The sequence below is a fragment of the Canis lupus genome, chromosome 13 (assembly GCF_003254725.2).
Source record: "Canis lupus dingo isolate Sandy chromosome 13, ASM325472v2, whole genome shotgun sequence".
Taxonomy (NCBI): domain Eukaryota; kingdom Metazoa; phylum Chordata; class Mammalia; order Carnivora; family Canidae; genus Canis; species Canis lupus.
Window position 1 is genome coordinate 37,263,512 of NC_064255.1, and position 22,787 is coordinate 37,286,298.

Here is a 22,787-nt window from a genome sequence, read left to right on the forward strand (position 1 = left end):
TAGCTGGCACAGCGTGTTAGGAACAGGCGCTAAATAAACAGGAAGTGCACGAATGGGGTGTGCAGAGGCGACCCGCCCAAGGTAACATCCCTGGATTGTAATTACTGGGGCTACGAGAGGCAGATTTTTCTAGTTTCTGTTACTCTTTTCTTTTTTTCAAATTCCTTTATATTGTCACTACTGAGCTTGAAGGATACCCTCCCTCTCCCTCCTTGCCCATTTTAATTATAGAAGTCCCAGGAGGACAGCGAAACCACCCCCCAACCCCCGCCCTGGGCAACGCCGTCCCTCACCCCCCCAACCCACCTTGCACACAGGGGTTCTCTTGGAGGGGCAAGGGGCAGTTGGCTCTCCCCTAATCCCAGGCCTCTTTCTCCTGCCCAGCCCCTCCCCTCTGCCCCCAGCAGCTGGCCTCCCACCTAGCAGGTGCAGGGGTTGGGGGGTGGAGAAGCCGCTCTCCGGCATGGACACCCTCCACCTTCCGGAGCCCGCAGGACTGGGCCGCCTTCTGGGGCCTCTGCCTCCACTCCCCCACGAGTGTACACACTGGCACGCTCCGGGGGTCCCATCTTGTGGAGCTTACCTGTGGGTGGGCTGGTGCAGGAGTCCCACGGCTCTGCCACACCTGGGCCCCGAACTTGCAGGGCCCTGGTTAACCCTGCCTCAGGGCTTCTCTGGAGGGAGCGAGGAGGGGGGAGCCCAGACTTAATCCCTCTGAATCCAAAATCAACGTCAGCACAGCTGTGCTCCAGGTGGAACCTGCGAGGGGCTCAGGCCCTGCCTCTCCTGCTTCTGGTGGTGGCCGGCGTCCCAGGGACATGGGGACCCTGGCAGCCACCCCTGAGGCCGAGAGGCTCACTGGAAACATTGTTTTGTCCACTCAGGTGAGCTTCCACCCAGATGGCTGCGGGCCACACCCTGGCACCCCAACCGGACCTTGGTGCACAGCCCCCATGAGGCTACACACCAGGGCAAGAGAAGAGCCTGCGGTCTCCCCCATAAACAGTGAGGGGAAGCATTCACCCTCCTGCACAGCAGGTGATGTCACATGGCCTTATCTGCAGGAAAAATTCAGATAAAAATAGAAATTGGGGCAAAAGTGAGAACCAACTGGTTTCTATAAACTAGGGAATTTTGTATTACCATGTTTCTGCCTGCCTCCGGCTAGGATTTTGGAATAAAACTATAGGGTACCTACATGGACCCTTCTGGAGTTCGTGTATGCACCAAGCTATGTATATAGGACATTCTCCTACCTCTGGCTAATATTATCAAATCAACTTATAAAATCCCATAGAGAAGACTGTTCTGATTTACTTACCCATAAATCAGTGCTCACGTAAAATATCCCTAACACTCTTATAAATATAGAAGTTAACCAAATGCTGTTCCAGTTTATTTGACTTGGGTAAATCTTTGGTAAATAAGCCTAGTTTAATATTGTTGGTTTAGGGACACATGAGTGGCACAGCGCATGAGTGTCTGCCTTCAGCCCAGGCGGTGATCCAGGGTCCTGGGATCGAGTCCCGCATCAGGCTTCCTGCGAGGCACCTGCTTCTCCCACTTCCTGTGTCTCTGCCTCTCTCTCTCTCTCTCTCTCTCTCTCTGTGTGTGTCTCATGAATAAATGAATAAAATCTTTTTTAAAAACTGTTGATTTGGGATCCCTGGGTGGCGCAGCGGTTTGGCGCCTGCCTTTGGCCCAGGGCGCAATCCTGGAGACCCGGGATCGAATCCCACATCGGGCTCTCGGTGCATGGAGCCTGCTTCTCCCTCTGCCTGTGTCTCTGCCTCTCTCTCTCTCTCTCTGTGTGACTATCATAAATAAATAAAAATTAAAAAAAAAAAACTTAAAAAAAAAAAACTGTTGATTTAATAAAAACAACTGTGTCTCCTGAGTTATCAGCATTAAGTATAATCAGAGCACACATCTTTATTATATTTGAGTTTGCTAGTCAAACTCAAATAAGCCACTGTTACGTCTACCGGATGTCTAAGATTATAAAAGCTATAAATTCAGCCTGAGAAGGTGTACAAGGTGAAGATGCCATAGAAGTCTACTGCTCGGTACTCATGACTACTTATGTCAAGTGCAGCAGAAAAACGATGAACTTGACATTCAAAAAAATTTTTTTTTCTGTTTTTTGTGCTTGTTGGAGGGTACTTTTTGGAGAGAAGGCATGGAGGATAGGACAGGCTTATGGGACTGCGCTGGGGGCCAGGAGGGGAGGAAGCAGGTTGACAGGGCTCAGCTCTACAGCTGGGGAGGGCCCCACAGCCTCAGAGAGACCTCCGCGGGGGAGCCAGGACCTGGGGGCGCCCAGCTTCCTCCTGACATTTCCCCAAAGCCACTGCTGGATGGCGAGGTGACCCCCCCTCCCGGCCTGGGATTCAGGATCCCACTGAGGGTCTGACAGCCAGAACTCCCGGAAAAGGGTGGAGCCAGAAGAGCCCGGCCCCAGCTCCCCCCGCCCGCCCGGTGGTCACAGGATGCAGGGGGAGAATCTGGTGGCCATGGGGTTAGTGGCTCCAGATGTCACCTCGCTGAGGGAAACCTGACGCTAGTGGGTGAGTGAGGGGGGACCAGGCCGGGGAGGCACCAAAGGGGTCGGCCTCAGAGGGCAGGGGCTGGGGAGGGCAGGCCAGAGACTGAGGCTGGGGCACCCCGCAGGGCCACCATCCCCAGGAGCCATGAGAGCCGCGCCTGTCCTGTGGCTGGCCGTCCTGCTGTGCCAGGAGCGAGGTGAGCCGGGACCTGTGCGGGGGGGGGGGGGGGGGGGGGGGGGGGGGGGGGGAGCGGGCTTCGGCCTCCTCTAACTGCAGCCCTCCCCACGGCCCAGCGCGGAGCCTGCTGTGCTACACCTGCCCCGGGGCGCCCAGCGACAGCCTGTGCCCGCCCACCCAGTGCCTGAGGCCTGGCATCTGCTTCGACAGTAACATAACCACGACCTCGAGCGGTGGTGAGTCCCCAGCACCCAGAGCCCGGGGGCAGCTCGGGGAGCTGTGCTTGAGGCTCCCCCAGCCAATCAGAGGAGTGTGGGTTTGGCAGGGGCTAGGGTCCCGCCTGCCTCAGTGTCCCCATCCACGCAGAGGGGCTGGCCTTCCTGGGGAGCCGATGGGACTGCACAGAGGATTGGGGGGCCATGCGCCCCAGGGAGTGGGTGACCCAGGATGACTCCAGGAGGGTGGGAGGGCACCTCTCACACCGGGGCTCCTTGCCCACAGGAATGCAGGTGAGGTCAAAGTACAAGGGGTGTGCTCCCTCCTGCAAGGAAGCTAAGGAGACCCTGCAGTGGATTTTCCGGATGAGTAGCCTGGACCAGCTGGACCAGCTGGACCCCAGCCTACCCAAGTCTGAACTGCAGAGTTTGACGTGCTGTGAAAAGGACCTCTGTAATAGGGGGGCGCAGGCCCTGGGCCCCTGCGGGGGGCTGCTGCTCAGCCTAGCACCCGCCTCCCTCTGGGCCCTGCTGTGAGCAGCCCTGACCCCAGCACAGAGGGCAGACTTCCACGCAGCGTGCACACGAAGCAAGCTCGCTGCCCCGCACACTCACGCACTCGCAAGCGCACACGCGGACACTGCAGACCCTGTAGACCCTCAGCCGCTCCCGCCCAACCTCCCTGGCACCCAGTGCCCTGCTAGGCCAACAGGCCTGTCCCCCTTTGCAGACACCATCAGTTAACCACTGACCCAAGATGCAGAGCCTGTCGCGCCCTGGCCCTGACCAGACGTGACCTCTAGGACAGCAAAGCCCACAGCCCAGCCCGGGGACGGCCAACACTGTGCCAGCCGGGGCCGGAGAGAATAAACACTTTCGACATCGTCCTGTTCTTGGCTTGCAGTTCTGCCCCACGAGGGGAGGGTGGGTGGCGCCTGGGGCCTGCCTGGGAGGGGGACTTCCCTACCTCTTGGTTTTCCCTCAGCCAGGGGGGGCGCCCATGGCCCCAGGGTCTAGGAGCAGTGGTCAATTCTGGAGCCCCCCCCTCCCGCGAGGCACAGTAGGGTGGTAGCTCCCCCTCGTCCCCATGAAGCATATCCCCCGGTGCACACTCCCTGCTCCCCAAGTCCCTCCCGGGAGCCAGCCCTGCACCCTCTGTAGGTGGCTGATGTGCTGGGGGGGGGCTTCAGCAGAGGCCCGCAGCAGTGGAAGACAGGGTCTGGGCCAGTTCATCTTTCATGCATTCTTCCCCTCTGAGCCCCCGCGCCCCAGGCGACCCCAGGATCCCCAGCCCACAGGACCCCGCTCCTCCCCCTGGCATGGAGCCCAGAGCTTCATCTCCTGCCTAGTTGCCCCCAGTCACATCTTCAGGAAGAAAAGCCCCCTCCTTCCCTGCCTGGTGCAGCAACCCCCTGAGTGTGGCTCCAGGACTCCACGGGACTCTCAGGGTAGGGTCTTCCCTTCACAAGCAAGGAAACTGAGGCACCGGGAGCCTCATGCCAGTCTGTGGCAAAGACAGAGAGCCAGAAGTGGTGCCCTGGCCCATCAGTTAGTTGACTGGCTCACATGTGACTTCCACCTCCACGGAGCAGACCCAGTGAGTTCTCCCTTGAGTCCTCTCACTACCTACCGAGCGGAAAGGACTGGCAGATCCAGCTTCACCCCCAAACAAGGGGGTGGCCGTTCCCCAGGCTGGGGGTGCTGGAGGAAGCACAGGGCCTGGGGAAGGGAGGTGGGGCCCACAGGGACAGGGCCCCGGGGCAGAGCAGGGCCTCTGAGGTCTGGAAATCCGAAGCCTCTTCCCACCACCCCTCCTCCCAGCATCTCCCAACTCGCCCCCCCCCCTCGTGCGGTGCATCCCATGCATCCTGACTCTACACACCCCAACTATGCCCTGTGTGGGGGAGGGCTCCTGGAGGGTGAGGGTATGTGGGGGGGGCAGGGGGCTTGGTGGGCACAGGGGTTTGAAGAACCATGGCTGGTAGGCCAGTCCCCCGCCTCCTGACCTCAGCATGCTGGCTCCCGGGGGGACCCGGGCTAGGGCCCACGTCCGCTGGCCTGCCCGGCGAATTCGCTGTGTGGTGACCAGGCCCTCCCGAGTGCGCAGGCCACAGGCCAAAGGGGTTCCGCGGGTCCTGTCCGCCCGGGGCCGCTCTAGGCAGCAGCCGGAGCCACCGGCCCGGGTCGCACCGCCACTCGTCTCCTTGGGCTTCATAGTCCGCCCATGTTGGGGAGCGGTACGAGGCTCTGAGGTACTCTAGCGTGTGTCTTATCTTTTTGATTGCTGTATCGTAACATGGTAACGGGCAAACTTCTTTTCATTGTTAATATTCTTAAATGTCCTAGTGGGTTACCTAAACATATTTTCTGTCAACATATGAAGAGATTTTCTTATATTCTTCTTAAAATTGCTAAGTCCTCCATTTCCTTTTTTTTTTAAAGATTTTATTTATTTATTCATGAGAGGCACAGAGAGGGGCAGAGACACAGGCAGAGGGAGAAGTAGGCTCCCTGTGGGGACTCGATCCCGGGACCCCGGGGTCATGCCCCGGGCCCAAGGCAGACGCTCAACCGCTGAGCCACCCAGGCTGCCTAAATCCTCCAATTTGAGTTTTGATCCATCGGAAATATTTTCTTCATGACACCCCAGCCCCTGACCCAAAGACCAAACACAGTCTGGGGCAGAATTCATCCTTCTCTGACTCCACAGGCCCCCTGCGCCCCTGGGTCACCCCAACACCTGCGGCAGGGCTGGTGGGAGCGGCGGACAAAGGGGGGGCAGCTCCCCACACTCACTTATCTCCCACTGAGCCTACTCCATGCTGCTTTGAAAACATTTCAGCTCTTCATTCTGAAATCAGTTCACACTTACAAAGAAGTTTCAAAAATAGCACCGAGTTCCTCTATTCCCTCCACTCGGCGTCACCCCACATTAACTTCTTACATAACCAAGGTCAAAGGCAGGAAATCAGCGTTGGTGCCGACGCTCCCAGATCTGCACTGCGGCCCCCGTGCCAAGGCCCACGCCGCGGACAGCACATGGACTCTCTGGGGCCAGAGGCTAGTCCTGGAGCCCGCGCCCTGGGCCGCTCCCCTGCCTTTCCTGGTCACTTCCAGGGTGTTCCCTCCAGCTCCATCTGAGACCTTAATAAATCATAACTAGTCCTGCTCTCGTCAACACGGACATGGCCTTCCCTGCCTGTGTGCGACCTGGAAATGCCCAGGGCCTCTGGGTGCCACACAGACTGAGGTCACGGTCCGACCCCATTGCCCCCCACCCACTCCACCCTCCCGTGCACGCGGGCATGTTCCCAGCAGGAGGGAGGCCAGCGGCATGAGCTCGCATGGCAGGGGCCCCAGGAAAGCCGGCTGACTTGGGTCAAAGTGCATCTGTCTGTCTGGAATCTGTGTCTGTCCTGCCTGGACTTCCTGCACAATTAAGAACAGGTGCGCTTCTGGCACCTGCGCCCCTTTCTGTGCAATGGGCGGGTGGGCTCACGGGCCTCCCTGGCCCAGCCGCTGGTCATGACGTAGCTTTGGAATCTAGGCGAGGTTTGCTGGGGTGAGGTCCGGACCCAACGACCCAGAAAGAATTCTTGAGATGTCTTTGGTGCAAAATGCTGGTTTTATTAAAGCACGGGGACAGGACTTGAGGGCAGGAAGAGCAGCTGCCCCAGGACCGTGAGGGGTGGGGGTTGGGGAAGTAAGAACAAGGGTGGGTTTTAAAAGGACTTTCCTGCTAAAGAAGATTCACAGGAGGCCAGGAGGCGGAGGCCGGCCATTGTCAAGCTAAGGTTGTTTTTCTCTCCAGCGAGGCATCGACTTGACAGTCAGCTTCCTGGAGGAATGAGGCAGGAATCCCCTGTCCACACCCCCTCCGGGCCCCTACAGCGGGAAGGCAGCAGGACGAGGAGCTGGGTGTCCCACGTGCAGAGGGGTGGCCCCCCAGGCTCCCACCCCAAGAGGCTAAAGGCCTCCCCCGCCTCCCTGGCCATTCCCGCCACCACCAGGGAGGAGGCTTCCCAGCCAGGAGATAAAATCTCTGCCAGGACCGGAGAGCCCCTGCAGGAACAATGCAGGAACTCAGCCCTCAAGGTCTTGGGGGGCCTGGCCGGAGCCCACCCTTCCTGAACGAGCTGCCCCTGCCCGGCCTAAGGCTGAGGGCAGGGAGGGGGGGGTTGATGAAGCTCCCCCCACCCCCAACGTCCCCTCTGGCTGGGCCTGGACCCCACAGGGGCACCAGGCTCCCCCAGGAGAGGCCTCCGGACTCAGGCAGGACGGGGCCCCGGGGCACGGGGGTGGGGTGGGGGGGAGGGGGGCGGGGAGAAGGTGCCAGCGCGTGTGTAGGAGCCGGACCCCCAGGAACCGAGGTTAGTGCCTCCCGCGCAGCTCTCACCCAGCCCCCAGGTCAACAGCCACCCTGGGAAACATGGAACCAAATCCTGTGGCCCACCCAGAAGGCCGCCCCGCGAGCGCTGCCCAGGGTGCAGGCCACCCCACGGCTCAGGGCCAACGGGTCCTGGGCGCCCCACCCACGGCAGGCCCGGGGTGGGGGTTGACGGCAAAGTGCAGGGTACCTGTCCCTGGGCAGTATGCAGGCTCAGGGGCGGGGGGCCAGATGGATACTCTGTCCTTGGCCACTGGGGGGGTGTGGAGCGGCACACCCGCAGTCCCCAGGTCACCAGCTCCTCTGGCCAGACCCTACCAGCGGCTCCAGGCACCTGCTGCCCAGCCACCCCTGCCCCGCACTCCGCAGGGTCTGCTGCCTTGGGGGACAACCCCAGCACCACTGGACTCCCCTTCCTCCTGGATTCGCCTCTGCCCGCCTCACTGCGCCCCTCCATGAGGCTCCCCACCCCAACCTGCCGCAGACCTGGACCGCTCTTGGCCAGAGCTGACCCCCCAGCTGCCCATCTTGGGTGGACACTGGTCAGTGCGCCAGCAGTGCTCTGGGCTCCCCTAGCGGGGCGACGGTCTCCTGCTGGCCAGGAGCTGGGGAGGGCTGAGGCTCGGGGTGTCTCAGGGGCTCCCTGCTACACCCCCACCCCCACCCCCACCCCGGGTGCTCTGTGACCACCCTCCCTGCTCCAGGGCACAGTGGTGAACACGGGAGGGTCCCCGGGGGTGGGTGGTGCCTGCGGACCCCCCCATCAGGCTGTGGGGGATCAGTGAGGGCACCCTCACTTCACGGGCCAGGGTGAGGGGGTGACAGGCATCGCTCCCACAGCTCAAACCAAGTTCATCTGCATTTAACATTCCATTTCTTTCCTGAACATGGTTTTGTTACTTAGGTAATTATTATTAAATAATAATTATTTTTAAAATTAATTATTATTAAATAATTACTTAGGTAATTATTTTCTGTAAGAAAGTCCTAATAAACCCTCTGAAAATTAAGTGTGGGTCACTAGGGGCTTTCTGGTGCCCCCGACTGCTGGTGAAGACAGCATAGTGGCTGCTGATTAGATTTTTTAAATAAAAAATAGAGTGGAGGGGGTGCCTGGGTGGCTCAGTGGGTCAAGCTAAGCTGCTTTCAGCTGGGCTATAATCCCGGGGTCCCGGGGCTGAGCCCCGAGTGGGGCTCCCTGCTCAGCGGGGTCTCCCTCTGCCCTGCTCCCACTTGCATGTGCACACGCTGCTGCTCTCAAATGAAATCTTGTAAAACGTAGAATGGAGCGAGACACGAGTGGATGGCATAGAAATCCCCGAGTACCACAGTAAGGATTTATATACACTGATCAGAAGGTCAGATGTGTTTTTTACGGTGAATTTGGGTCAAAAATGTGGAGAAGTGTTCTCACTAACGCATGAGCCTCCTGGAGGGTGGGAGACGCTGGTGACCCCCCAAGAAGGGGCAGGAGTGTGGCTGAGCACCCCCAGCCTGAACCCTATCCCCACGGCCCACAGAGAATCCCCCCAGCCCCGGCCCAGCTCACACCCAGCCCTGGGGGTGTTGGGGAGCCCGGGAACCCCTGTCCCTGGCCAGACCCACAGTCAGGAGACACGTGGACGGTTCGGAGACCCACAGGGCACACGACAGATAAATGTCCTTATAACAAAGCCCCGTTTTCCAACGCTTCCCATCGTCCCCTGCGTGGCACCCAGGCAGGTCCCTCCATCTGGTGATTGAGGCACAAGGCCTTCCCACCAGCACTGCACCTCCGAGCCAGGCCCTGCCATCTCGCCCACTCCCCCCTCCCTCATCGCGCTTGCAGAGTCCCTGAGTATCCCTCTCTTGAACCTGCCACTCTCCTTGGGGTCTGCTCCCAGAGCCCACAGCCTGACACCTCTCCTCATGCTCCCCTCCCTTCTCCTCCCCGCCCTCCTTCCCTCCTCTGGCCAGGGAGTGAGCCCCGGGGGCTGAGGCTGGGTGGCGGCAGTGTAGGGGGCCATCCCAGGGTGTAGGGGGCCATCCCAGGGTGTAGGGGGCCATCCCAGCGTGTAGGGGGCCATCCCAGGGTGTAGGGGGCTATCTCAGGGTGTAGGGGGCCATCTCAGGGTGTAGAGGGCCATCCCAGGATGTAGGGGGCCATCCCAGGGTGTAGGGGGCCATCTCAGGGTGTAGGGGGCCATCCAGTGAGCCCTGCCCCTGGGGACAAAGCACAAGCTGACACCCCCCAGGGTGGGACATAAGTGACATTCCTCAGGAAGTTCCCCACTGTGTCCATGTTAATGCCTGGCCTGGGGGAAAAGCAACCTTTAACGTGACCATACTGGACCTACCAGTGTCTCATAGGTCCTCCTTAACAGAGGACAGTCCTTTTGAAACCTCTCTTTTCCTTACCTCCCCCAAGCTGCAGGTATATAATCAGCCGAGAGTCCTGCCCCGTCCACCTCCCCTGTCCCCTCCCCCCGCCAGGCTCTAATAACGACACCACCATTTTGCACCAAAGACGTCTCAAGAATTCTTTGTGGGTCTTCAGGTTCAGACCTCACCCCAGCAAATCTCACCTAGATCCCAAAACTACATCCTGGTGACCAAGGACAAAAGGTGCAAACAGTAGGGCAGAGGGGGGTACACTGGGGCTCCCAGGGACATGTCCTCTCGTGGAGGCCCATACCGCGGATCGGGGCTCTGCACACACCCTTGCTCACCTCCTTTCCCATTTGGTACGACCAGGGATGAGTTTTCTGCATTTCCTAGGAGAAATTTTACTAATCACCTAGTCTGCAAATGGTAAGAGAGGGTTCCCGGGGCCCGGAACTGCTGCCTTTGCTGGCCGAGTGCGACAGTGCCAGAGGGACACCTTTTTGATGGATCTCAAGAGAGCCAGTTCAGACAAGGGCAGGCACGGAGGGGTGCCTGAGCCATGGGAAACCCACTGGCAGGTCCGAGGCTTCTTAGAATCATGTTGAAGTGGATCCCTGGGTGGCTCAGCGTTGAGCGCCTGCCTCAGCCCAGGGTGTGACCCTGGGGTCCAGGGATGGAGTCCTGTATCCGGCTCCCTGTGTGGAGCCTGCTTCTCTCTGCCTCTCTCTCTCTCTCTCTCTCTTTCTCTCTCTCTCTGTCTCATGAATAAATAAATAAAATCAATTTTTTTAAAAAAGAATCATACTGAAGTCTAGAATGAGGCCGGTGAAAGCAGCGGTCCGTGCAAGAGGCGCGTCCAGCCTGCAGCCATCGGGGCTCCCTGGATGGCCCTACCTGGCCGATCTCTGCCCCCACCTGCGGGTGCTGGCTGCCCTGTTGGAGAATCTCAGAGCCCCACTCACTCTCCCACCTGGCTGGGTCCCCAGGCTCTCACCAGGAAGAGTGTCAGGGAGGCTTCACAGGGCCCCGGTGCCAGTACCCTACTGGGATCCAGGCCCCACTCCCCAACAGGACAGCAGTGGGTGTCCCCACCCCCCCGGACACCCCGCCAAGCTTGAAGCTGACTTGCTCGTGAGAGGAGGGAACCCCAAGCCTCAAGCTGGGGAGATCTGCTGGGCCAGCCTGAGGGGTCCTGACCAGGGCCCAGGGCAGGGATGGCGGGGAAAGGAGAAGCAAATCCATAGGCTGTCCAGGAAAATGGAGCGCCGGCTGGACCAGAGTGACCACGGCCTCTGGGGTGGACCAGCCTCATGGCCTGCAGCAGGTGCACTGCTCAATCAGGGCGGAGGGAAGGGGCACTGTGAGGGGAGAGGTGGTGTCCGCTCCAGCCACACTCGGGTAGGGACCTCCATGGGCATCGTTGCAAGGGAGGCCCCTGCCCTCTGTGCCCCCTCAGCCCGCAGCCAGTGTCAGCACCCCCAGACCCAGGTGGCCTCTCAGCAGCTTCCTCACTGCTGCTTCCTGTGTCCTGAGCCTGAAAACACTTAAAGGATTATCTCCTCAGACCAGATCCTGACTGTTCTGGCCCCCCCAGGACACTCACAAGGGCAGGGGTCTCCGCAGCGCTCTGCGACGAGTCCTGTGATGGATTCCAACAGGTCACCGCAGGACCTCAACCTGTGGACTTCCAGAGTCCCCCACCGCAGCCACAAGGGCTTCGCCTAGCTGGCTACCGGACCACTTAAGGTGGCTCCCAGGTTGTGTCTACGGGAGCCTGTGGTCCTGTGTGTGAAGGGGCCGGGGACGGTGGCCCCACACCCCCTCCTGCCGACTAGGCCCCCTGCAGTGCCCTGCTCGCAAGCATCACACATTTTTATTTATTTATTTATTTATTTATTTATTTATTTATTTATTTATTTATTTATAGTAAATCTCACACTTCTAAATTCTCAGTGCGGCTTTCTAGCCCACAACATCAGCTCTCAAGCTGTATTTCCCTTCAAATGTATTCATCCTGCTATTAATCGAGCACCTAATACTTGCCGAGCAGTGTTCTATATCAAGGAGAAGTGCCGGCTGCGTCCCAGGCAGGAAGACACAGAGCTCTCTGATCCAGGCACTGGAGCAGAGAAGCAAGGTGCAGGCCAAGGAGGTCTGGAGTGGACTTCCTGTTCCAGATTGGGGAACAGCTATGCAAAGGCCCTGGGGTGGGAGCATGTCAGACAGTGAGCTGAGCCTGCGGCTCTGCAATCACAGCAGCACTTTGTTGTGTTCTCTGGGAGGAGCAGGAGCCAGCCTGAGAGGCTGAGGCTCCACCTGGAGATGTGGGGCTGGGCCCAGAGGTAAGGCAGAGAGTACAGAGCCATACCGTGTGACCTCGCCAGCAGCCCCCGACCCCTTGGGCGGCTCTCCTCGCACACTGAGCTCCCACTGGCAGACAAGGCCTTGGCCCATCCCAGCCAGGGCCTCAGGGGCTGGCCCCAGGGTCCCAGCCCCAAGACACGGCAGCAGGAGAGGAGGGCCAGGGTCTGCACACTTCCCCACAGGACCCCTAAGCAGAGACCTGCAGCTCCAGGGGGAAGAGACAGGGCCACCGGGACACTGATGCCGGAGCCCGAGGAGGCGGGGAGCACCTGCCAGCAGCACCTGAACACCCTCCCCCCACAGGCAGATGGCTGCTGGGGGCTGACCCACCCGGTGGCCAGGCGTGTACTTCCCGTACAGGATGAGAGACCCGAATGCCAGACTAGGGCGACGGCCCTGCCTGCACTCCTGGGCCTCCTCTCTGGCCTCAGCACCCGGTGCCAGGCTCCCGTCAGCTCGGCTCCCCTGAGCAGGGCTCCTAATTAGCTCCTCCGTCTCACTGACCATCCCCCCCTTCTGCAGACTGAGGGCAGCAGGCACCCATCTCTCCCAGTTCGAGACCTGTCTGACCACGGCACGCCTGGAGGCAGACCCTGGACAGGACTGGGAGGCAGCCCAGATGCGCCCCTCCTAAAACTCAAAGGGCTGGCAACCCAAACTCCAGCAGTCTCTGCCGGGAGAGAAGTCCCCAGAAGCAGGACCAAAGGTTTGCATACACCCTGGGGGAGGCACCTCTGTGGGCAGCTTCCCTCCCCCACCTCCAAGCTGCTCCCTGCGCTCACTCGCCTTCCTTCCCAGGAAGCAGGAACCAAGGCTGGAGAGGCCAACCTGCCTCAGTGGCAGGAGGCCGGGTCACCTGCTTAGGCGCACCACCATTTGGTCTCGGTGCGGGAAGGCCGGCCCCGGCCCGCCGTCCACTCCCCGGCTCACTTGGCCGTTATCAGCAGGGCCTTCTGGACCCACCTGGCCGGCTGGTGGTGGCCCGAGGTGGGGTGGGGGTGCTGGGCCCAGGCCGAGCTGCCCTTGGGGCAGGGAGCACCAGCTCACAGGGAGTGCCCGTGTGGAGGGACGTGTGGAGGGACATTTCGCCTAGGCTGCACCCCCCTCTGTCTACCCCCCGAGGCCCTCCTCAGGACAGGGTCTGCCCAAAAGTGGTGGGCAGACTGGGGCGCGGAACAAAAAAGCATTCGGTGCCCGCACCCCCGCCGCCCGGGTGGGGAGCTGACCCAGGAAATCAGCAGGTAGTGTGCACAGCCCAAAGAACTCGGCGAGCCCAGAAAGGGACGCAGAAGCAGAGGCAGGGGTGTCTGCAGACACAACCAGACCCTCCACCAGGTGGACTCTTACCTGGCCATTCCAGGAGGTGTCCGGCACGCACGAAGGAGGTTCCCAGAGTTCAGGGTTGAGGGGGGCAGCGTGAGTGGGTCCACCTGGGGTGGGCGGGCCTCATACAGGAGCCCCCTGGCATCACCTGAGTCCCAGGGGGCACATGTGGCTGGTTATGCCAAGCCCCTGGATGTGAGGCCTCCTTCAGGAGGAACAGGTGGAGGGCATGACCCTCTAACCCAGCCGCAACAGCCACCCCTTCAACTCGCCTGTCAGGACTTGCCTACCATCTTTCCTGTACCTTGAAACACCTCACAGAAACGAGCCCGAGATCCAGTCTTCCTACTTCTAGGAATCGGTCACGGAGAAATCCTCAACCGAAGCTACGTCTACAAGGATGTTCATCGGACAGTCGTTCATGTTAGCCCGAGAGCAAGCCTGGAGGGAGCCGGCCCAGCCTCCCCGCCTTGGTTTTCAGAAGGACCCCACAGATCATGTCATCAGGCCTTGCACAAACCCCTGGCTTGGCCACGCATGTGCAGATACATTTTCAAAGGACATTGGAGTCTGATGGCTGCTCCGCGGCGGTGACCTTGGGGACATGTTGTGAGTTGGTTGTTGAAGATCACAAGAGCCCTCTGAATCACAGGGTCAGGTTTTGAGTGGGTCAGAGCCCACTTATGCTTTCACCCACAAATGCTTGCTGAGCGCCCACCACAGGCCAGAGGGTTCCCACGTGGAATCCCCGGTCTTCGAGGCCTGACCTGCTGGACAGAATCAACAAGAAAGCAGCCCACACCGGAACTCACGGGCAGGCCCAAGATGAAGTGCATGCCTCTGATGGGGACCAAAATTCACCCAAGCCCCTTCCAGGCAGGCGGCAAGGGGCTCCACTTGCCAAAGGAGCTTCACACTCCCCTCTTCCAGGCTAAGCCCAAAGCTCAGACTAAGATAGCAGCGAGGTGCTGCGTGGGGATAGGGTCAAGCAGCCCCACCAGACGCCCATCCTGCCCTCCACAGGTCAGATCCAGAGGGCTAACCAAGGACTGGGGCCCACGGCCGGTCCCCCAGGGAAGTGTGGCACCCCACAGATACCACCACTCCTGGCTGGGGAATTTGGGACAGGGGCAGAGCCCCACCTTCAACCTCCAAGGAAAGAGTCCTCAAAGCCTTCCCAAGTTGATGCGTCCCCCCATTATCCGAATATCAAAGAAAACCATGCAACGTGTGACCCTGATCCCAAAACTGTGAAGACACGAGCATACCCATACACACCAAACACACTCACTCATACCCCTGCACACTCACATGGCTCCTCGGATACCCCTAGTCCTTTCCCACGTGGCTGGTCCTTTACAGGGTCCCTCTTCCCATACAGCTCCCTCCCTGCCATTCCGCCTCAGCTCCCTCCCCCTTGCCTGTCCTACCCCACTGTAAGAGGTAAGAAGCCACTTCCCCTGGCACCTGCCACCACTGTCACTGCAGGTGCCACCCAGAAAGGCTGAGAGAAAAGGTCAGGTGCCGCAGCTCCCCACAGGAAGCGTGATGTGAAACTGTGAAGTGTATTTCCAACACAAGCAGGTGGCTCACACTCAGCTGAACTGCATGAGTTCCCACAGGAGGAGGAGGAAACCTGGAAATGAGAGAAGGGAGGAAGGGCCACACAGCCCCCTCTCCCCCTCCAGCTCCCCCTCCAGCTCCCCCTCCAGCTCCCCCTCCAGCTCCGAGGCTGCATTGCTCTCCATTTTGCTCTCCGGTCCTGGCCAATGTGAAGCAGGATGCAGGGCATGGGGCGCCGCTGGCCTCCCCTCTGCCCACAGCCCAGGGCGGCCTCTCTGCCCATGGCGGGTGGGGCGGGTCCAGGCAGGGCTACTGGGGAGAGGCCGGAAGGCTTGCCTCCAGACTGGGGAGGCTGGCTTTATTGTGAGGCCTCCAGACTCTGCCCCGGGAGGTGCCCAACCCCCTGGCTCTGGGAAGGATCCCCTGGCTGCCCTGAGCTGGGGGCCTGGGAGCATCCTGCCAAGGCACTGGGCCAGGTGGGGCAGCCACGTAACAGGGACCCCAGAGTAAAAAGGGGTCCAGAACCAGCAAAGGTGGACCTCCCGCTGGGGATCCCCCGAGGCCACGACCCCTGCCCCCTGCGACACCCCTCCCCCCCCCCCCCCCCCCCCCCCCCCGCACAGGGGGTCCAACGGCTCAGACCCCGGACCAGGACCTGCAGGATCACAGAGGGCCCCGGGCAGAGGCGGCGGCCTGGCCCAGCCGAGGGCCCGGCCCACGTGTCAGAGATGCTCCCACTGCACCCCACTAGGCGGAAGGGACGCGAGGCCCCCAGCTCGCTCTGTAGGGCCGCCCCCGCCGCCACACCTCGCCACGGCCGCCGGGCTGCCCCGTGATGTCGCGCAGGCCCGCGGGGGGACGAGAAGGACCGGCCGGACAGGCACCGACACCTCCCTGGGGCTGCCGCCAGCCCCGCCCGGGTCTCGGCATTCCGACTCCGCCCCGCCCCCAGCTCGCCCCAGCGCCCCCAACCCCGGGGCGCCGACTCCGCCCCCCGCCCCCCCGCGGAGCGCCGACTCCGCCCGCCGCCCCCGCCCCCTCGGCTGCCGGGAGTCCCGGGCTGTCGTGCGCTCGGGCGCCAGGCTTGGGCAGCTCGGCGAGGCCGTGGACGCGTCGCCCCGCGTGAGTCGCGGGCGGGGGGCGGGCGGGCAGCGGGGCAGGGCGGAGGGGTGCGCGCGCGGTGCGGGGGGACGCGAGGGGGCGGGGAGGCTCGGGCCTGGCGGGTGGGCCCGGCCCCGGGCTGAGCCTCACCCCCACCCCCGGCCTCCCGGCCTGTCCCAGTATTTCCCAGGACCGGGCGGGAGCGGCGCGCTCCCCGGCCGGGTGACCCAGAGCCGCGCGGGCGTGGGGCCCACCACCCAGCTCTGGGCTCCCCGTCGCGTCTCCCGTGGGGCGAGGGGCAGCCTTGCTGACTTCAGAACGGAGCTGGCATCTTGAGGGGCCCGCAGGGTGGGAAGAATCAGCCCTGGTGGGCCGCCCTGGGGACGAGCCTACCCGGGAGGGGGCGAGAGGTCCTTGTTTGCCAAGGATTATGCAAGCGGCGGTGCCGGGGCCCTCCTCCCAAGGCCCCCTCGCCCTACCCCCTGCGGAGCCACCTGGCTGCTTCCCATCTTCCGGGACAAGGACCAGGCTCCTACCTCTCCATTGGCCCTCAGTCAGCAGATGCCTGGCTTTGTCAGAAATCAGTCCCGGGAGCCTGGGGGAGGAGTGGGCCTCTGGGTCCCAAACAGCAGTGTCCCCAGGCCCACTGGGTCCCCTCAGGGCTCCCTTTGCCTGACCCATCCAGTGCCTCAGCTCAGCCCAGCCCAGTGGGGGCTGTTTGGTTGGGTGCCTGGCAGGGGGGAGGAGGGGGACGACGACGACGACACCATCTGTGACTGGTGATCGGGCATCCCAGAGCTTCCTTGAGGACGCTCAGGGCTTCTCCATGCCCAAGCCTCACTTTACAGAGGAGGAAACTGAGGCTCCTTTCTTCCTGAACTACCTGGATCTGGTGTGCAGGCTCCTCCTGGGCTGGGCACCATTCTTGGGCATCTACAGCTCCTGCCCCTGCCCCCAAGAGGTCAGCCCAGGCCCAGGGTGGGGAAAGCCTGTTCTCTCCCTGGCATTCTTCTTCCCAGAGTCTGGGAACGTGCTCCACGGCCCGGGATGCCCTTCCCCCACTCGTGGCTGTCCCCAGCAGAAGGCACCAGACTGCTCCTCCCACACCGTGCCTCCTGAACAGGGAGGTGGAACCCAGCTGGTCACCTCAGAGTGCTTTCTGCACTCACCTCCCTGGTCTGGGTCTCTGCCCGGGAGAGGGTCCTGGGGTAGGGAACCAGGCAGCCCCCATAGACTCGTATCTTCCTAGCCGAGGCTCACCGAACCTCTTTTTCAGGCACAAAATGGGGGAATGGCAGATATTTATAGGCTCGCTGTCGTCAGCATTGAATAACATACAGAATGGGAAGCACCCCTTGTCTCCACAGCACAGAAGCTGCTGGAGGCGGGTGCTCAGCTAGATGTGCCTCGTGCACCCAGCCCAGCCCCTGAGTCTTGTCAGGAATGGAGCTGGCTCATGGAAAGTTCTGGATGCTGGCCAGCTTATATCACTGGTCACTATTCCCCCCGGCCCCTCAGACCACCAGGAAAGGCCACTGTCTTGGCCTCCCTCCCTGTGTGATCCTGAGACCTTTAATGGGCTCCCTCATCCAGCCACAACAGCTGGCACCACAGGCTTGGGGAGGGGCCTCCCGAGGAGGAGTGTGCCCCCAGCGAGGGGCAGGTTCAGAGGTGGAGCAGGAGGGCCCTGTGTGTGCAGGCTGTGAAACGGAGGCAGCTGGGCTCCCACTGGGAGGAGGGGGATGCGGGGCAGCAGCGCGGTCCTCCAGTGAGTGTTCTCCAAGCAGGACCAGCATCTCTGGCTTTGTGAGACCCCGGACCAGGCCCCTGCCTCGTCCAGAATGAAGGTGTTTCTCCCTGTGCTGCTGGCGGCCCTTCTGGGCGCGGAGCAAGGTGAGATGGCCCGGAGGTCCCTGGCTGTGGGGTGAGCCGCTGTCCTCCTGGACTCTCTCTCTCCCTTCTCCCTAGCTGTGCCCGGGGGCCTTCAGGCCTGTTCCCGGGTGACTGTTCTGTACGGCCCTACAGGTCCTCTCCCCCAGCAAAGCGGGTCACTCCTTCCTGCTCCCACTGGAGGCCCCAGTTCTGCCCCTGGCACACTTATCCCTGTGCATTTGGATGTCACGGGAGTTCCTCCTCCAGGGCCAAGTCCTGGGGCATGATAATTGCTCCATTAACATCTGCAGATGATTGGGAAGTGAGGGGGGGCCGGAAGGGGAGGAGCGGCGGAGGGGTCACCCCTGAAGGTTCCCGGGCCCTGAGACAGGTGTCCCCTTGTTCTGCAGCCCACTGCCTGGTGTGCTTCTCATGTACGAATCAGAACAGCAACTTCTACTGCCTGAAGCCGACCGTCTGCTCCGACTCGGACAACTACTGTGTGACGGTGTCCGCATCCGCCGGCATCGGTGAGCACCCGCCCCTCCCGGTGAGCACCCGCCTGCCCCCGCCCCCGGGGCCCGCCCGCCCTGCCCTCACTGCCCTGTGCCCCCTGCAGGGAACCTGGTGGACTTCGGCCACACCCTGAACAAGGGCTGCTCCCCGATCTGCCCCAGCCCCAGCGTCAACCTCGGCGTGGCGTCCGTGGGCACCTACTGCTGCCAGAGCTTCCTGTGCAACATCAGCACGGCGGGCCGGGGGCTGCGGGCCAGCGCTGCGCTGCTGGGCCTCGGGCTCCTGCTCAGCCTGCTGTCTGCCCTGCCGCGGCTCCGGCCCTGACGGGGCGCCCACTCCCGCAGCTCGGGAAGGGAGGCCGGCCCCTCCCCGACCCCAACACCAGACGGAAGCCTTTTCCTGCGACCCGTCACCCTGCTCGATCCCGGCCCTTCCGCCCCTGGTCCCCACAGTCACGCCGGCCCCCGGCCCCGCCACCACCCTCCCTTCTCAGGCAGTGATGTGAGCTTCCTCAGGGAACCCGGGAAGGGCCGAGGGTCCCCGAGTCAGAGCCGAGGCCTGGGGACACACCGGGAGGGGCCATGGACCCCCAGGTCTGGCCCTCAGGTGGGGTGGAAACGTGCTGACGGCCACTATGTCCCAGAAGGACGGCATGCTGCTGTCTCAGGCAGTGGTGTAGCTCAGCTGTGTGGACAGGGTGTCTGTGTGCCCCTGTGCAAGTGCCTGTGCAAGTGTCCGGCCGTGTGGGAGCCAGAGCGCGGGCGTCAGGAGACCTACGTCGGCAGCGGCTGAGCTCCCGGGGCCCCAACAACAAAGCTGCTCTTCCCTGGCATTCATGCGGCCCACGCTCACTCACAAACCCCTTTTGGAAGACGGGGTTCCACTGCATCTGGGTTCGGACTGCTGGACCCAGGAGTCAGCCACCGCCCAGCTGCCGCCCCCACCCCTCCCCCGCATCAGAGTCGGCCTGCTGCTTTGGTGCCTCAAATAAACACATGTTCCCAACCCTCCTGCTCTGGGTGTGATGGCCTGTGGCTGCTCGTGGGGGAGCCCCCTCCCAGCAGGGGCCTAATGTTGGGGGGACTCTGCTGAGGCCCACACGGGGGAGGGGGGCCCCCTGAGGCTAGAAGGAAACTCCCACCCCGTTTCCTGTGCCAGGCTTGCTCCTGCCTCACAGGAGCCCAAGGAGCAAGCCCCACTTGCTCCTGCCACAGGCCACAGGGGGCAGGGCAGGGCAGGACAGGACAGGAAGCAGAGAGGGAGGTCAGTCTGCTTCTGGGGGGAAGGCAGCACCCTGCAGGGAGAGGAATGGGTTTAGACTGGGGAGAAGGTCGAGGGCCTGCTGGAGCACACGTGGGGTGGGCTCTGGGACCCGAGAATGGGATGCCAGGGCCTGGAAAGCTGAGGGGATATAGGAAAGCCTGACTGGACAGGCCGGGGCCCAGTGAATGGGTGAGCGAGACACCTGCCCCCTGGGCCTGAGGCAGGAGCAAGTGGGATTTCCCCTGGAGAGGGCCTTTGACCCTGGCTGGAGAGGAGGGGGCCATCCCTGCCCTGTGCCCACTTCCCCTCTGCAAGCCACATGGTGTCCATGGTGACCAAGGAGGCGGTCTGCAGGGGCTGCTGCCGGGGAAGGCTCTGTGTCCACAGCCCCGGGCTGTGGGGCTGCCAGAAGAGGAGCCGTGAATGAGGGCCCTACCACGCGTCAGGGCCTGGAAGGTGTGGCTGTCCGTGTCCACTAGATGCTGGCAGGCCAGGTCTGTGGACCCAGAGGGGCCCCCTAAGGACCAGCCAAGAGGGGCCATGGATGGCTTCGTGCAGGATAGAAAAACGAGCCAGAATAGTGTAAGTGATCGAGTATAGCAGGTGGAGGGTCTGATTGACTCCCCGTCACTTGGGGTTAGGAGTCCTATTGGATAGAAGTCTGGCGTACTGTTGCTTCAGGAATCCAGGATAGTGGGGCACCCGGTGTGGTTCGGAGGGTTGAGTTTCTGCCTTCGGCTCAGGTCATGATCCCAGAGTCCTGAGATCGAGTTCTGCATGGGGCACCCTGATCCTCAGGGAGCCTGCTTCTCCCTCTCCCTCTGCCCCTCCTGCTCTCTCTCTCTCTCAAAGGAGTAAATAAAAAGTCTTAAAAAAAAAAAAAAAAAAAAAAAACCTCAGGTAGAGTCCCATCGAAGGCAAGAATCAGGTGAACAATGGATGTTTGTCGGTGATTCATGGAAGGTGGGGATGTTGACGCCAGCGTTGGCCCAGGTTATTGGAAGCTAATGCCCTGAACATGTTTGGGATCCTGTTCTTTCAGATGTTACCAGCTGTTTAGGAGCTTAGGAGGAACTCACAGTGGTTAATTTTCTTGCCTCCCCACTGGAGCGGAAAAGGAGCTTCTTTGGTTGACTCAGAGGCACAGGGAGCTCCGGAGCCCGAGTCCCCGGGACCAAGCAGGAAAATGGCAGAGACCGGAGACGGAGCCTGTGCAAAGTGCGGTTCCTCTTCTCTGCCTCGCACACCCCGGCTGGCCTGAGGCTCTACGTGCCCATGTCCAGAGTCCCAAGGAGCATTGGCCAACAGGATGGGACGGTGATCAGTGTGGGGCTCAGGGTCCCGGCCCATGTCCAGGGATGTCCAGGTCAGACGTGGGCACTGAAGCACGGAAATGTGGGGTCCTTACCGTCACAGCCACGAGAGGGGGACAGCCAGCCAACACACATAACCAGGTGACAATGCAGTGATTGAGCCCAAGGGAGGCTCTATTGGTCTCCAATAGTGCAACAGAAGAAGGAGACCCAGGCCCAACCAGTGCCTTGTGGAAGGATCCAGAAACATATCACAGCAGCCTCATTGAGACTCGGTGAGCAGTAAGCATGTGATTCACCCGAGTGGGTCAGACCAGCATTAAAACAAAAGAAGGGGCACTCAGCTGGATCGGTCAGTGGAGCATGGGACTCTTGATCTCAGAGTTGTAAGTTCGAGCCCCATGTTGGGTGCAAAGATCACTTAAAAAATAAATATTTTTTTAAAGATTTTATTTATTTATTCATGAGACCCAGAGAGAGAGAGGCAGAGACCCAGGCAGAGGGGAAACAGGCTCCCTGCAGGGAGCCCAACGTGGGACTGGATCCCAGGTCTCCAGGATCTCGCCCTGGGCCGGAGGCAGACGCTCAACCACTGAACCACCCAGGCTGTCCCCAAATAAATAATTTTTTAAATAAGAAGAGGGCACCTGGGTGGCTCAGTGGTTGAGCGTCTGCCTCCAGGGAGGCCAGGGGAGGGTGCAGGCTGCCCCCGGGGGCAGAGGGAGGCTGGGTGGAGCTGGAGAGGGGGGGCGGAGGGGGAGGAGGAGGAGCCCAGGGCCCTGAGTTTCCATTTCCTACAGCTTGGGCGAGCACAGGTGCGGCTGGGCGGGCGGTGGGGCGGGTGGAAGGGGCCTGGCGGGGCGGGCGGAAGGGGCCTTAGCCCCCAGACTCTGGCTCCGCCCTGGCCCCTGCCCAGGCTGCTGAGGGGCCAGGCACCCTAGGTCAGGACCCCGGACTCCCAGGTCTCAGCGCCAGGTGCCCGGGTGCCGCTGCCTTTCTCAGTGGCCAAAGTCAGCTCTGCGCCCTGGCCCAGGTCTCCCGGCCTCCACCCGCGGAGGGGGTCTCCCTCTGGGGAGGGAGTGGGCGTGGGGGGCCCCTGCCCCTGGCCTGTGCCTCCCAGGCTGCTGGGTCTGCCGGGGTCCCACGGGCCGGGGAGGGGGAAGCCATCCCGCCCCAGGTCTGGGGTCCTGGCAGGGCACTCCTCCAGGTGCTCCTCCCGTGGTGCCCGAGGCGCAGGCCAGGCGTGGCGGGCGTGGCGCCTCCTCCTCCCCAGCCCTTGGCATCAGGCCACATTGCCCTGCTCCTGCTCGCCAGCAGGCGGCGACCCGGGTGGGATGGAGGAGAGCTGATAAGTGAGCAGAACACAGATGAACGGAAGATCTAGGGCCAACAAGGCAGCTGCGGGCAGGACTCAGGCCCGCAGAGAGCTGCACCCCCCCTCCCCCGCCCCCGGGCTGTCACCCCGCAGCCCCGGACGCTGGGGCAGAGGGGCCTTGGGGGCAGGCCGGCTGTCGGGGGGGCTGCTCTGCTGTGCTCAGCCTGTGAGGATGTCTCCTGTGGACAGAGCCTGCCTAGTGTCCCCACGGGCGCTCGTTGGAAAGGGCCGAGAACCCTGTCTTCCTCAGGGGAGGGGCCCCAGGTTTTCACCTTGTTCTGTTTTTCTGGAGGCCCCTTAGCTGCGCTCGTTGGGAGGGGGTGAGATGGGAAGATGGGAGCCTCTCAGGAAAAGGCAGAAGAAACGGATTCAGGGGGACGGGGGAGGCACCCAAGAGGGGCTGGGGAG

General features: G+C 61.7%; 2 protein-coding genes across 8 annotated transcripts; both read left to right on the forward strand.

Annotated features, from left to right (window-relative positions):
* Nucleotides 1-2,012: 2,012 nt before the first annotated feature.
* On the forward strand, nt 2,013-5,814 carry LOC112662371 (lymphocyte antigen 6H-like). Of its 5 annotated transcripts, none has more exons than XM_035712979.2 (4): nt 2,013-2,567; nt 2,671-2,742; nt 2,840-2,959; nt 3,669-5,814. In XM_035712979.2, the coding sequence occupies exon 4, from the start codon at nt 4,026-4,028 to the stop codon at nt 4,941-4,943; it is 918 nt and encodes a 305-aa protein (XP_035568872.2). In that variant the 5' UTR covers nt 2,013-2,567; nt 2,671-2,742; nt 2,840-2,959; nt 3,669-4,025; the 3' UTR covers nt 4,944-5,814. The 5 variants fall into 5 exon arrangements, with proteins under 5 accessions (XP_035568872.2, XP_035568866.2, XP_035568865.2 ...); XM_035712973.2 differs by having other exon boundaries at nt 2,027-2,567; nt 2,686-2,742; nt 3,225-5,814; XM_035712972.2 differs by having other exon boundaries at nt 2,028-2,567; nt 3,225-5,814.
* Nucleotides 5,815-15,908: 10,094 nt separating this feature from the next.
* LY6E (lymphocyte antigen 6 family member E) lies at nt 15,909-19,433 on the forward strand. 3 transcript variants are annotated; one of them, XM_025450846.3, is made up of 4 exons: nt 15,909-16,061; nt 17,828-17,933; nt 18,323-18,442; nt 18,532-19,433. In XM_025450846.3, exons 2-4 carry the CDS (start codon nt 17,882-17,884, stop codon nt 18,750-18,752), a joined length of 393 nt encoding a protein of 130 aa, XP_025306631.1. In that variant the 5' UTR covers nt 15,909-16,061; nt 17,828-17,881; the 3' UTR covers nt 18,753-19,433. The 3 variants fall into 3 exon arrangements, with proteins under 3 accessions (XP_025306631.1, XP_035568891.1, XP_048948787.1); XM_035712998.2 differs by having other exon boundaries at nt 15,966-16,061; nt 17,740-17,933; XM_049092830.1 differs by lacking the exon at nt 15,909-16,061 and adding an exon at nt 16,793-17,001.
* Nucleotides 19,434-22,787: the final 3,354 nt, after the last annotated feature.

What these genes read in the sequence shown, in the direction of transcription:
- LY6E (XM_049092830.1), top strand. Translation starts at nt 16,867, where the DNA reads ATGCCCAAGCCTCACTTTACAGAGGAGGAAACTGAGGCTCCTTTCTTC. An exon ending in CCTGCCCCTGCCCCCAAGAG is followed by an intron (nt 17,002 to 17,827) that starts GTCAGCCCAGGC and finishes TTCTCCAAGCAG; the next exon opens with GACCAGCATCTCTGGCTTTG. An exon ending in CCTTCTGGGCGCGGAGCAAG is followed by an intron (nt 17,934 to 18,322) that starts GTGAGATGGCCC and finishes CTTGTTCTGCAG; the next exon opens with CCCACTGCCTGGTGTGCTTC.
- LOC112662371 (XM_035712979.2), top strand. Translation starts at nt 4,026, where the DNA reads ATGAAGCATATCCCCCGGTGCACACTCCCTGCTCCCCAAGTCCCTCCC.